Raw genomic sequence first — 15168 nt, forward strand, 5'->3', positions numbered from 1 at the left:
GAGCATAGGTGCCACAATGAGGTAGTGGGGGGATACTCCACTTACACCTTCCCTGTGAGACGCCCCGTCTCTTCGTCATTGGGACCACTCCACCCAACCATATGCACATTGGTCACCCGTCCTATAAGCCACACACGGTGTATAAGACGACCCCCGACTTTTAAGAAGATTTTATATTTTAACTAGAAAAGTTGGGGGGTCTTATACGCCCAGTCGTCTTATACGATGGAAAATACGGTAATCTCTGCATGGGCTGGTTCACATTATCTATGCTGCAAGACTAATTATCGTTATCTATTACATGGACATATACTTCTAGCGGTAGTGTTTGCAGAGGTACAATAATTTTTGACTATACTGTGACACACTTATTTTGCCTGTTATGATACCGACATATTTTTGCATAATATGTACCGTATTTTCTGGTGTATAAGACAACTGGGCATATAAGACAACCCCCAACTTCTCCATATAAAATATGGAGTTTGGGATATACCCGCCGTATAAGACGGGGGTCATCTTATATGCCCAGTCATCTTATACGGCGTGTGCGGTGTGGATGGTTCCCAGGGTCTGGAGGAGAGGAGACTCTCGATCAGTCACCCGACCGCGACGTCATCGAAGGTCCTTCACTCACTGCATCCTTAGGAACGAAGGCCGCCGCTTGCACCGCTGAGAGCCGCGGGCCATCGGAGGGTAAGTATATCCCATATTTTTTAATTCTATTCTTTTTTTTTTTTCTTTTTTTTACATGAATATGGATCCCAGGGCCTGAAGGAGAGTCTTCTCTCCTTCAGGCCCTGGGAACCATACAGGACTGCTCCCTGTACACGCCGTACCCGGCGTATAAGACGACCCCTGACTTTTGAGATGATTTTCAGGGGTCATCTTATACGCTGGAAAATATGGTATTTATGCACAGTCAGACACCATGGTCTGGGGAACCTTTTCCTTATGTATTTTTAATTGTTTCAAAGTTCTATGACTTCATCAGGAAGTACCACAAACATCATTTGTTTGTGGTACTTCCTGATGAAGTCATAGAACTTCGAAACTCTTAGATTCAACAATAATTCTTTATGTGAACACATTTGGATTTTCACTTATTCAGCAGCACCGATTACATCCACGCTCACCCATGTGTTTTCTATAATCTTGATGTTAGAAGGTCACTGATAGACTCTGTCAATGACTAGCCAGTGGAGGAAAGGCCAGTCCCTATTCGTTACCTTCCAGGGTAGTAGGAAGGGTTACGTGTTGTCGAAGTGTGCCATTGCCAGGTGGATTAGGGAGGCTATTAGTGTAACTTAACTCTGCTAGTGGTACTACGATCCCCGATGGCAACAAGGCTCACTCCACTAGAGCCGTGGAAACCTCCTGGGCAGAGAAAGTGGAAGTATCAATTGACCAAATCTGTAAGGCTGCTACCTGGTCCTCACCTTCCACCTTCTTTAGATGCTATAGATTGGATCTATCTTATGCTGACTTGACCTTTGGTAGAAAGGTCCTGCAAGCCGTGGCCCCTTCCTATGGTGTTTCAGATTCTCTAAAAGTCTCTCAAGTGTGCTGTCATGGGTGAAGGGAAAACATCAAGGTTACTTACTGGTAGCCGTTTTTTCCAGATCCCATGACAGCATCTGTATAGTCCCACCCCCCCTGTTTTTATGATGTGGTGTTGATTATATGTGTAATTAACCGGGAGCCAAGAGCAAGCGACACTACTCTGTCCTCCTCCTCCTGGACCTGTCTTCTGCCTTCGACACTGTGGACCACTCCCTCCTGTTACAGATCCTCTCATCTCTTGGCATCACAGACTTGGCCCTATCCTGGATCTCATCATATCTAACAGACCGGACATTCAGTGTCTCCCTCTCCCACACCACCTCCGCATCTCGCCCCCTGTCTGTTGGTGTTCCCCAAGGCTCAGTTCTAGGACCCCTACTCTTCTCCATCTACACCTTCGGCCTGGGACAGCTCATAGAATCCCACGGTTTACAATATCATCTCTACGCTGATGACACGCAGATCTACCTATCTGGACCCGACCTCACTTCCTTACTGACCAAAATCCCGCAATGTCTGTCTGCTATTTCATCCTTCTTTTCCGCTCGTTTTCTAAAACTGAACATGGACAAAACAGAATTTATCATCTTTCCCCCACCTCACTCTACCCCTCCACCCGACCTATCCATCAATGTCAATGGCTGCTCACTTTCCCCGGTCCCGCACGCTCGGTGCCTCGGGATGATCCTTGACTCTACCCTCTCTTTCAAGCCACATATCCAAGCCCTTGCCTCCTCTTGCCGATTCCAACTCAAAAACATTTCCCGAATCCGTACATTCCTTGACCATGAAACCACAAAAACACTAGTACATGCCCTTATCATCTACCGCCTTGACTACTGCAACCTCCTACTCTCTGGCCTCCCTTCTAGCACTCTGGCACCACTTCAATCCATCCTAACCTCTGCTGCCCGACTAATCCACCTGTCTCCCCGTTATTCCCCAGCCTCTCCTCTCTGCCAGGCCCTTCACTGGCTTCCTATTGCCCAGAGGCTACAGTTCAAAACACTAACAATAACATACAAAGCCATTCACAATCTGACTCCTCCATACATCTGTGACATGGTCTCCCGCTACCTACCTACACGCAACCTTCGATCATCTCATGATCTCCTACTCTACTCCTCTCTCATTTCTTCCTCCCACAACCGCATCCAAGACTTCTCCCGTGCTTCCCCCATACTCTGCAACTCTCTACCCCAACACATCAGGCTCTCACCTACCACGGAAACCTTCAAAAGGAACCTGAAGACCCACCTCTTCCGACAAGCCTACAACCTGCAGTGATCCCCAGTCTACTGAAGCGCCACATGACCAGCTCTACCCTAACCTAGTGTATCCTCACCCATCCCCTGTAGACTGTGAGCCCTCGCGGGCAGGGTCCTCTCTCCTCCTGTCCTTGTGTGTGCCTTGTTTTACTCATGTTTATTGCACTTGTCTATATTTGCCCCATTCACATGTAAAGCGCCATGGAATAAATGGCGCTATAAAAATGAATAATAATAATAATAAAAGGTCGTCTCATTCTCTGTAACCAACTGAAGCTGGGGAGAGGTACCGCCCTTTTATTTCTGTAGGTTCCTTTCCTGGCTGGGCGGATCCCTCTCTCAGGTGTTTTGTCATGGTTTCTGGAAAAACCGGCTACTGGTAGTAACCGCGGTGGTTTTTTTTTTTACCTCTGCTGGAGCAGTTTTGAGTTGATTGGGGGTCTCAGATGTTTTAGTGACACAAGTGGGATCTACACAGTTTTTAGGATTTAATGTTTTTCTTTAAGTCACTTTCTGACCCTCAGAGCATGTGCTGTGCTCAACGACAAGAAGTACACAGTGTACAGGGCTGAACAGCACAGCTCTGTCATGGTATAGTTGCCGCTGCTGGGTACTGCAGGTTGGTTTCTATTTGTTTGAAATTGAAAAGGAGCTGATCTGCAATACCGAGCAGTGGCCACTAAACCAAATTGTGGAGCTGTCCTATTCAGCTTTGCAACTGCTTTCATCCAGCCAACATTGAACAGCTGACCCATAGTGGGTGCTTCGCGCCCACCAATCTGATATTGATGACTGATCGTCAACTTAGTTGTAGTAGAAAAGTACTTTGAAAAATCTATATTGGGATGCTAATATGATCAGTTTGTGTTTAAGTTTTAAATCCCTTCACGACCTTGGACGTACTCAGTACGTCATGGTCGGCTGGGACTTATATGCAAAAAGAAATAGTGTAGGCTAGTCCACACTATACACCGCCCTCTGGGGAAAACGGATACCATCAGCTATGAGAGGGTTACCAATGTTAAAACTTAACTTTTAATAAGAATGCCCTAAAATATTAGAACCCAACAAACAAACACATATACATATACAAAGTGCTCAAAATAACCAGTGCTCAAAAAATATAAAAGCATGGAACGGTCTCACCACTCAGGACGGACACATGAATATGGTCGATATTTCAGCCAGTGAGGCTATGAAGAGTGATGGTCCAGGGGAAAATCAGCGGGTTGGGGCACATAGATGCTGTCTACCCTGTAACCCCTGTGTAACTCCTGTCCTTACAAGGACAGGCCCCAAATGGACCCTGCTATGGACAGCCACCAGATGAATGTAAGTAGAAAAATTTTCCTCTTCTCCCTACGCGTTTCATCACCGATGTAGGAGACTCATCAGGGGAGTTTGAATAAATATATGTGCTACAAGGTACAAAAGTCCAAGTGAAAAAAATATAAAGTCCGTATTTCAAAGTTCAAAGTGGGTCCCGCAGTGGCTTAGTACCCATCAGCAAGGTATGGCTGTCTGTGTTTGCAGTCCAAAGTGTATCGAGGATTCAGCCTCACTAGCTGAAATGTCGACCATATTCATGTGTCCGTCCTGAGTGGTGAGACCGTTCCATGCTTTTATATTTTTTGAGCACTGGTTATTTTGAGCACTTTGTATATGTGTTTGTTTGTTGGGTTCTAATATTTTAGGGCATTCTTATTAAAAGTTAAGTTTTAACATTGGTAACCCTCCATAGCTGATGGTATCGGCTGGGACTTACCGACGTTGGATGTACTGCGTATGACCAGGCGATTTTTGTGTGCATAGTAGCTGCGCTCGTTCGCCTCTGGGTGTTAGCTGATTCTGACAGCTGATACAGCTCTTGACACTTTAACCCCCTAAATGCTGCGATCAATATCGATCGCAGCATTTCGAAGGCAGACAGGAGAATGCTCCCTCTGCCATCCGATTGATGCCCCCACGGGGGCCCTATCGTTGCCATGGTGACCCGTTTTCGCCATGATGTCATCCGGGTCACCAGGCTACGGCAAGCCCCTCACACCATGCGCAGAGCACAGTTTCAGGGGGCTTGTCAGTGCAGAACTGACAGTACAACACTGACAATGCTCGTGTGTTGCAGTGGATTAGAACAACGATCAAGCTGATGAAAGTGAAAGTCCCATAGTGTGACAAAGTAAAAAAAAAAAAACACAGAAAAAAAGTTACTTATTTTTAATAAGTAAAAAAATTGGGGGTAAAAAAGATGCTTTTTCATCAGATCTCTAAAAAAAAAAAGTGGAATAAAACGCGATAAAAAAGACTAATGTAAATAAAAATGGTATAGCTAAAACTGTCATCTTGTCCTGCAAAACACAGTCTGCCATACAGCTACATCCGCGGAAAATTAAGTTGTATCTTTCAGAATGAAGCGATGTAATAATAATTATATATTTTTTTTAATTAAAAAAAACAAACCTGTGTGCTATCACTGTAATCGTACTGACACCAAGAATAACACTGCAATCACTTTTACCACTCGTGGAACAGCATAAAAAAAATCCTGAATTGCTGGTTTTTGTTAATTCTGCCCCCAAAAATTGGAATGGAAAACAAAAAAAAAAAGCGTTGTGGCCAAAAATGGCATCAATAAAAACGTCAACTCGTCTCACAACAAAACAAGCCGTCACATGACTGTCGGCCAATATATGGAAAAATGTAGGACTCTAAATATGGCGATGCACAGTAAGTATTTTTTAAGTGTGTGACAGCAGCCAAACAGGGAAAAACGCTGTAAATCTGTAATCGAACCGACCAGAAGAATAGTCACCTAATCACTAAGGCTTCTTTCACACTTCCGTCAGAACGGGGCCGTCGCTGCGTCGGCGCGACGTACCGACACACGTTGTGAAAATTCTGTGCAATGTGGGCAGCGGACGCAGTGTTTCAACGCGTCCGCTGCCCACTGTATAGTCCCAGGGAGGAGGGGGCGGAGTTCCGGCCATCATGCGCGGTAGGTATTGCAGGACCCGACATACGAAAAAACGTTCCCTTGAACGACGCATCCAGTGCACGACATATGGAATGTGTGCGGTAATACAAGTCTATGTGCAAAAAATGCATCCTGCGGGCAACTTTGCAGGATGCGTTTTTTGCACAGAACGACGCATTGCGCCTGCCCCTAAACGATGGAAGTGTGAAAGAGGCCTTATTCTGCACCAGAAACGTCATAAAAAATAAATTCTTCACATGCTGTTGATTTGTTAATTCTGCCTCCCAAAGATTGCAGAGAGTCTCGGCTCACATTTATCCTGTACTCTGCACTGAGCTCTTACATCGGGGTTTTCATGTAAACCTCTGAAATACTTGCAGACTGAGTCAGTGTGGACGCTGTCTGGCCTGTGACTCCGGCATGTGATTAGGTGTGCATAAAAGTGTAATCGGCCACAGTTTTGTGCACTTTTGAAAAGAACACAGCTGAACAGAGGCCAGATGGAGTCCGGAATAACTCTGCTGCCTCATTAGAGTGAATGGCTCCCTCTGGTTTCATCTGAATCAAGTCACTCGTAGATTTAGATGGAAACCCCAAAGTAAGTGCTCAGCGTAGAGCGCCAGATAAAAGTGTGACCAAGCATTATGTAAAATGTTCCCAATAAAAGCTTCAACTCCATCCACAAAAAAAAAAAACAAGGTCCCTCTTGGGTCTTTCATCTGTCATTGGATATATAGCAGGCTTCCACTTTGCTGGTAGCAGAAAGGCTCTGGAAAAGCCCTGTGGCACCTTGCCCCCCAAAACAATTCTGCACTCCTAAATCCAAATGCCACCCTCCCTTCAGAGCCCCACAGTGTGCCTAAACCACATTTAGCATCCACATGTTTGCATTTCTGTAGTAGTGTTGAGAGCCCTCCAAATTTATGAATGCATGTCTCCAGAAGCATGAGCTGGGCATAATGTACTGGTCACTACAATGGCAGTTTGCAATTTTCAATCAGCAACATTCATTGCTGCTTGTTTCTGGAAAACACCCATGGAGTCAAAATCATCACTATCTACATTTGTAGATAAATTCCCCAAGAGTTATAATTTCCCAAATGGGGTCACTTTAGAGAGGATTCTGCTCTTCTAGCAATTAGGGGCTCTTTATATGGAGTCCGCAACTATTCTAGGAAAATCTGCACTCCAGGAGGCAAATAGCGCTCCATCTCTCCCGAGTCTCTCCGTTTGGCTAAGTAGTACTGTACAGCTACATATGGGGTATTTCTACATTCACCAGAAATTGTGGGACAAACTTTGGTGCCATTTTTACCCATTTCTCTTTGTGAAAATTTAAAATCTGGGGCTAAAACAAATTTTTGATATGAATGTTATTTTTTCTTCACTGCCCAATGGTATACAATTCTGTGACACACACGTGGTGTCTATCTGATCACTGCGCCCCTAGATGAATTCACTGAGAGGTGTAGTTTGTAAAATGGGGTCAGTTATGGGGGGGTTTGTTGTGTTGGCACCTCAATGATCTCTCCCAGTGGGCCATGGCACCTGCAAATCATAACAGTAAAATATGAACTACAGTTTAGCGCTTCTTCCCTTCGAGCTTTGTACTGTGCCTCAAAAGTAGGTTTTGACCACATATGGAGTTTGAGTACCAAGGAGAAATTGCACAACAAATTTTGGGGACCATTTTCGGTTTCCCTTGTGAAAATAAAGAAATTTGGGTCTGAAGACAAATTTTTGGGAAAAAAATCTTAAATGTTCAAATTTTTTTTTCCATTTACTCCTGTGAGACAACTGAAGGGTTAATAAACTTCTTGAAAGTGGGTTTGAGCACCTGGAGGGGTGAAGTTGTTAGAATGGTGTCACTTTTGGATATTTTCTGTCATAAAAGCCTCTCAAAGTGACTTCAAATGTGATGTGGCCCTTAATTTACAAAACCATTTTTGTTTGTTATGAAAATAAGGTGTTGGTCAACTTTTAACCCCATAAAACTTATAACCTCATAAAAGTTTCAAAAATTGCGCTGATGTAAAGTAGACAATGTAGGAAATATTTAGTTACTATTTTGTGTGACATAACTCTCATTTAAGGGCGTAAAAATTTTCCGAATAATTTTATTTTATTTTTCTCACAAACTCAAGTCCTATTTAATCAATTGAAGCGTTTCAAAGTTAATACCTCATAAAATGAGTGGTCAGAATTGTAAAATTTGACTTGGTCAGGAAGGTGAAAACAGGCTTCGGCGTAAAGGGGTTAATCCCAGCCCCAGTCTGATGTATGGTGTCAATGTTTTTATCGTGGAGTTGGAAGGAATTTTGTCTAATCTAATAACATATATTTTCTGAGGGGTTTTGTTCTGTTCTATATCCAGTCGGTTAACCAGTCCACGGATGCTTCAGTAGCAGTTTTGTTAATGCGTGTTTCCCAGACTCCGTTCTCTTTTAGCTGATGCTTGCTGACCTAGACTGGTTTGGCATGCACATTTGCTTAAATCATCTGTTTTCCCACTGTGTTTGTCACATCCAATAGCAGCGATGACTATCGTGCTTTAATTGTCCATTTTTTGTGTAGTAATCCCTATGGGGAAATTTGTGGCGATCTGTTACTTATCATTGAAACTAGATGAATACAAGCTGATTGCACATCGCATCTCTCACAAAAGCAAGTGTTAAGTTTTATTGGGGTGACAGAACATAACGGACATGCAGATTTTTGTTTGCTAGTTTCTGACTTCAGGCATTTACAGCAGTTTCTGTAGTGTAAGCAGAACTGAGCAATGTAAGGTTGATTTTATTCAATATGGGGATTCCACTTTTCTTCTCTGCACAGGCCTGAAAAGAAAGTCTGTCTTCCACCCCGCTTCCAGAAAGAAGTCAACCAATATACAGTGCAGCACCCCGTCACAGATTCTAATGGTAGGAAAACGGCAAGGTCTTTTTTTCTTTGTTCCATCAATCTGCCCTTTTAACGCTTGTGATATATATCTATATATCTCTCAGGATATTTGCAAATTGTATGTGTGTGATATATTATACACAATGCTCCAAAAAATAAAGGGAACACTAAAATACCACTTTCTAGATATCACTGAAATATTCCAGTTGCAAATCTTTTACTACATAGTGGAATGTGTTGAGAACAATAAAACATAAATATGTTCAATGTAAGTCAAAATTATTATCCCATGGAGGTCTGGATTTGGAATGATACTCCGAATTACAGGCTGATCCAACTTACCGTATATACTCGAGTATAAGCCGAGAATTTTCAGCCCATTTTTCCAGGTCACCACCTGACAGCACCATGGAGGACGTCCTTCTCATCCGCAGTGGGACAGGAAACACGAGAGTTTAAAAGGACCCTCCCCCTTCCACCCTTCAGTGTTTTTCCTGTCCCACTGGGGATAGGAACGACGAAAGATCGCTGTCCCTACAGAGCGTGCGGATCGGGGGGGCTCAGCCTCTTCCTTCCCACGGGATAACGTCTGTATCGCCGACACCCAAGTAATCGGGTCCCTCAGCGACACCAGTGCAGCGCTGCTCCTGGTGAGGAGGTCGCTTCCCCCTGGTGGGGGCTCTCGACCTCAGATGACTTCCCAAGCGTACCTGCAGGTGGTCTCTGCAAGGGTGATCCCTTCGCAGACGTTCCGGTGCGGGAGGCGGGTACGGGCAGAACGCTATAGAGAACGCTGCACTCCAAGTGTTCCTCGGCGGTAACTGGGCAATGAACTTCCGGTTCACCGCTGCCGCGTCACTTCCGGGTCACTGTGGCAGCAAGGGGGCGGTCATCCTCGTCGCTCCTGTGGGAGTGCTGGGACACAGGCAAAAAGGATTTAAGGTAAGTGTGGCTAGATAGCGTGCACTAGGCACCGCAGCAGCTGTAATGGATCCCAGTGCTATACCTGCTGTCAGCGTGGAGGTCCCGGGGAAGCAGGATTCCCTGACGCATGTGAGTCTCCACTGAAATGTGCGCTCCCTATAGCCCTATCAGAGGTACTAGTAGTGGTCCCTTTGTCTATTCCAGGGGCGTCCTTCATCTGGGGATAAGAAGACGGGCAGGACTAAGAGATGTCCAGTATGTGCCACAAAGCTTAATGCCTCATGGCAGAAGCCTCTTTGCGAGTCCTGCACCGCTCATATTGTAGGAGAGGAACAAGCCTCTCTAATAACAAGCATGAGAGCTAAGGTTAGGGAAGAAGTGCAGGCTTCTATATCTAACCTATCTGCCTCACAGCCGATCCAGTCTGAGTTCCAGGATCCTCCCAGGTCTAGGAAAAGACAGAGAGAGTCAGATTCGTCATCTGAAGACAGTCCATCCGAGTCTGATATGGAGGAAGAGGAGGAAGTATGTAGAGACCCTCCTCATAAGGGGAAGAAGTATCTATTCTTTTCCAACGATATCGATGAGCTGCTGGGTGCGGTCAGGCAAACTATGCAGGTTAAAGAGCCTTCGACCTCTCTCTCCGTCCAAGATGAGATGTTCGGGGGGCTGCGTTCGCAGACTTGAAAGGTCTTTCCGGTTAATGCCCACATTCGGTGAGTCCGAGTTCAGTCTCGGCTTTGCTCAGAGATTTCAGCTACTGACCCCTTCTTCACCTCTTCCCGCAGCTCAATGATTTTGGAAGAGTGGGAGGAGGCAGAGAAGAGGATATCGATCCCGAGAGACTTTAGGCTCCGTCTTCCTTTTGACCATGAGAAGACTGGGAAGATACACCAAAAATTGATATCCCTCTAGCGAAGGTGTCTAAGAGAACTGCCATACTATTCGAGGACTCCTCGAATTTAAAGGAGCCCATGGACAGAAAGGCAGATGGTCTCCTTAAGAAAGCTTGGGAAAGTTCGGCCGCAGTGATCCGCACAAATATAGCGGCGACATCTGTGGCGAGAGCTATGCATCTATGGGTTGACGATTTAAAGGATCAATTGTCAGCCAAAACTTCTAGGGAGACTATCATCAATGCTATCCCTTTACTTTAAACTAGCCACGGGGTTTCTTGCAGATGCTACGGCGGAATCTCTCAGGTTCACAGCTAGAGGGCAATCTCTAATGCAGCCCGTAGGGCCATATGGTTAAAGAGCTGGTCGGGAGATGTCCCGTCTAAGAACAAATTATGTTCCATTCCCTTTTCAGGGGGCCGAGTTTTTGGGCCTGTATTAGATGACATTCTGGTGAAGGCTTCTGATGAAAAGAAGGGGTTTCCAGAAGAGAAAAAGAAAAAATTCCAGCCCTTTCGTAGACCCTATTACAGTCAGAGATCAGACTATAGGGGTAAAGGTAAACAGGGGAGATGGAGTTATCAGAAAGGGGGAGAAAATAGGAACTGGAATAGGGATCCAGGTCCCTCAAATCCTAGGTCTGAGTTCCGAAGGAATTGACGCCACCAGGGTAGGGGGTCGGTTGTTGAATTACCTGGGGGAGTGGAGGAAAATTACCTCAAATCCGTGGGTCCTTCAGGTTATATCTCAGGGGTACAGGATAGAGTTCGAATCTCGTCCCCCAGAAAGATATTTCATTTCCAACGCCCGTCTCTCTTCAGCCTCACCAATGTGGTCAGACATTCAGGATCTCCTCCGGATGGAGGCAATATCTCCCGTACCTCCTCACCAAATAGGAACAGGTCACTACCCGGGTCTCTCTTCTATAATAAAACCGTCAGGAGAATCCCGAACCATTATAAAGCTCAAGCCGCTAAACAGATGGCTATCGTACAAGAGATTCAAGATGGAGTCCATTCGCTCCACAATTCCCCTATTAGGGAAGGACGTGGTAATGTGCACTTTGGACCTAAAAAGTGCGTATTATCACGTTCCAATTTTTTCACACCATCAAAAGTACCTAAGATTCGCGATAGAAAAAGAGGGTTCAGTCTTCCACTATCAATTCCGTTGCCTTCCATTCGGACTGGCATCGGCTCCAAGAGTTTTTACAAAACTCATCATAGAGATCGTATCTTACCTAAGGAAGCGAGATATCATTATAATACCATATCTGGACGATTTCCTGTTAGTGGCAGACTCAGTAAGGCAACTCAAGATCGATTCTCGATTGGTGATCTCCACACTGCAGAATATAGGTTGGGTGGTGAACTGGGAGAAATCACACTTAATCCCAAGGTCAAGGAGACAGTTTCTAGGTGTAATACTAGACTCGAAGATCAGGAAGTCTTTTCTTCCGGACAAAAGGCGGTTAGACCTGATAAAGAAGGTTTGACAGTTTGCAAGAACTCGGGTAACAATAAGAGATGCAATGAAGATCCTAGGCCTAATGACAGCCTGTATCCCATGGGTCAGCTGGAGCCAATTCCATTCCCGTCAATTACAGAGAGCAGTTCTAACAACATGGGACAGAAGACAGTCTTCGTTGGACAGACAGTTTGTCCTATCCTATCGAGTCAGGAAATCCCTACGATGGTGGATGGTGTCAGAGAACCTTCAGGTGGGGGTCCCATGGATCCAGACCCCAGCAGTCACGGTAACCACGGACGCAAGCCAACAAGGTTGGGGCGGCCAGGTACTCGGAAGATACTACCAGGGACAATGGAATTCGGAAGAGAGCAACAATTCCTCAAACCACAGAGAGCTACAGGCGGTTTGGAATGTTTTGTGTTCAGCTCGGACCCTATTAAAGAACAGACATCTAAAGATCTACTCGGACAACACGACGGCGGTAGCTTTCCTTCGCCATCAGGGGGGCCCGAGGCACCCAAAGCTACAACATCTGGCGGATCAGATCTTCGCATGGGCAGAAAGATCAGTACTTTTGATTTCAGCAGTTCACTTAGAAGGCTCAAAGAACCAGGTTGCGGATTTTCTGAGCAGAGAAAAACTATCGCCCATAGAATGGGAACTGAACAGCAGAATTTTTGATATCCTGTGTCAGCGCTGGGGAACCCCGACCGTGGATCTATTCGCAACCAGAAGGAATGCAAAAATAAGAACCTTTTTCTCACTAAATCCTCAAGAGAATCCAGCAGGGGTAGATACCCTCTCTGTCGTGGAGCTCGGGTCTGCTATACGCCTTTCCCCCTCTGGCATTAGTACCAAGGGTACTCAGGAAAATTTGCGAGGACAGAGCTCGGGTGATCCTGGTGGTCCCTTTCTGGGCCGGAAGGAGCTGGTTCCCCCTTCTAAAGAAGCTGGCAGTGGACAGTCCTTACCATCTTCCAGTCAGGGGGGACTTACTTTCTCAGGGTCCGATCCTGCATCAGAACCCAGAAAAGCTGCGGTTAGCAGCTTGGATCCTGAACGGCAGATCCTAAGGGCAAGAGGCCTTTCAGAAGGAGTGATTTCCATTCTACAAGCAAGTAGGAAGCCAGTGACTTCAGCAATATACCTCAGAACCTGGAAGAAATTCTGCAGTTTTTGTGGAGACACAACAATCGATGTTGATCACCCTAACATACCCAGGATTCTTGATTTCCTACAACAGGGGTTCAAGAAGGGGCTCAGACCGAGTACTTTGAAGGTTCAAATTGCAGCCCTCAGCGTATTTTATGACTCTTCCCTTGCTGCCCACCCTTGGATCGCTCGGTTTTCTAGAGCGGTCTCGAGGCTGAAATCCCTAATCAGGAAGACTGTCCCTCCCTGGGACCTTAATTTAGTCCTTAATGTCTTATGCAAAGAGCCCTTTGATATAGAGAAGGAGATAAATATTGCTAATCTTTCCCTAAAAGCAGTTTTTTTAGTGGCCATTACATCAGCCAAAAGATTGGGGGAACTTCAGGCCCTATCCATCCAGAACCCGTATCTACAGATATTTGATGATGGGTTGGTTTTGAGGCTTGACCCCAGGCTTTCTTCCCAAGGTAGCTTCAGTGTCAAATATTAACCAAGAGGTTGTTCTTCCGTCTTTTTGCCAGTTTCCTAGAAATCAAAAAGAAGCCTTCTTCCATAACTTAGATGTCAGGGAGATGGTGCTGAAATACTTGGACATGACTAGGGCCTGGAGACAGGATAGTAATCTTTTTGTCCTGTACGGGGGTCCTAATAAGGAAAAGAAAGCATCAAAATCTACTATTGCCAGGTGGATAAGATCCACTATTGCCATGGCCTATCAGGCGCAGGGAAAAGATCCTCCAGATAGCCTTAAAGCTCATTCATCCAGGGCTATGGCCGCGTCTTGGGCAGAAAAAGGGGGTCCTCAGTAGATCAGATTTGCAAAGCGGCATCTTGGTCTAATATTAGCACCTTTTCAAAACACTACAAATTAGACGTAGTCTCTTCTCAATTAGCTTTTGGCAGGAAGGTGCTTCAAGCGGTAGTCCCACCCTAGAACTAGGAAGTCTCCTTTGGTACTTCTCCATGGTGCTGTCAGGTGGTGACCTGGAAAACTGTAATTAATCTTACCGATAATTGTATTTCCAGGAATCCATCCTGACAGCACGGATAGTTCCCTTCCTAATGCAAATATGTGTTATACTTATGTGAAGTAACATTTGTGTTAAACTTGTTATGTTCAAAATAAATTTTCTGTTTGCATCCATCCAGATGTGTTACTTTGGAAAATCACTGAAGGGTGGAAGGGGGAGGGTCCTTTTAAACTCTCGTGTTTCCTGTCCCACTGCGGATAAGAAGGACGTCCTCCATGGTGCTGTCAGGATGGATTCCTAGAAATACAATTATCGGTAAGATTAATTACCGTTTTTTAGGCTGAAATTGCCCCTCTCGGCTTATATTTGAGACATTCCCAGGGGTCGGCAGGGGAGGGGGAGCGGCAGCTGTCTAATAATACTCACCTGCTTCTGGCAAGGTCCCTGCACGTCCCTGGTTCGGCGCCAGCAGCTTCTTCCTGTATTGAGCGGTCACATGGTACTGCTCATTACAGTAATGAATATGGACCCGACTCCACTCCCATAGGGTTTGAGCCACATATTCATTACTGTAATGAGCGGTACCATGTGACCGCTCAACACAGGCAGAAGCAGGAGAACCAGGGACGTGCAGGGACCGCGCCAGGAGCCCGTGAGTATGACGCGGGCAGTGCGCAATATTCACCTGTCCCCCATTCCACCGTCGGGCGCTGCTCCATCTTCCGCGTCCTCTGCAGTGACGCTCAGGTCAGAGGGCGCGATGACGCGATTAGTGTGCGCGCATCCCTCTGCCTGAACAGTCAGTGCAGAGGACGCGGAAGACGGCGGCGCCCGACGGTGGAACGCAGACAGGTGACCATAGCAAGTTCCGGGTGCCTGAGGGACGAGAGGTGCAGCACGGTGGCTCAGTGGTTAGCACTGCAACCTTGCAGCGCTGGAGTCCTGGGTTCAAACCCCACCAAGGACAACATCTGCAAAGAGTTTGTATGTTCTCTCCGTGTTTGCATGGGTTTCCTCCGGGTACTCCGGTTTCCTCCCACATTCCAAAGACA

General features: G+C 45.9%; 1 protein-coding gene across 1 annotated transcript in view; it reads left to right on the plus strand.

The window, feature by feature from the left end:
- The window catches only part of TDRD7 (tudor domain containing 7), a 161333-nt gene that overhangs the window by 38700 nt on the left and 107465 nt on the right, over positions 1-15168 (plus strand). The window contains exon 5 of the mRNA XM_069766726.1: positions 8638-8723. Within this exon, the coding sequence (XP_069622827.1) occupies positions 8638-8723 (86 nt within the window). The remainder of the gene's footprint in view (positions 1-8637; positions 8724-15168) is intronic.

This window comes from Ranitomeya imitator, chromosome 1, assembly GCF_032444005.1.
Source record: "Ranitomeya imitator isolate aRanImi1 chromosome 1, aRanImi1.pri, whole genome shotgun sequence".
Lineage (NCBI taxonomy): Eukaryota > Metazoa > Chordata > Amphibia > Anura > Dendrobatidae > Ranitomeya > Ranitomeya imitator.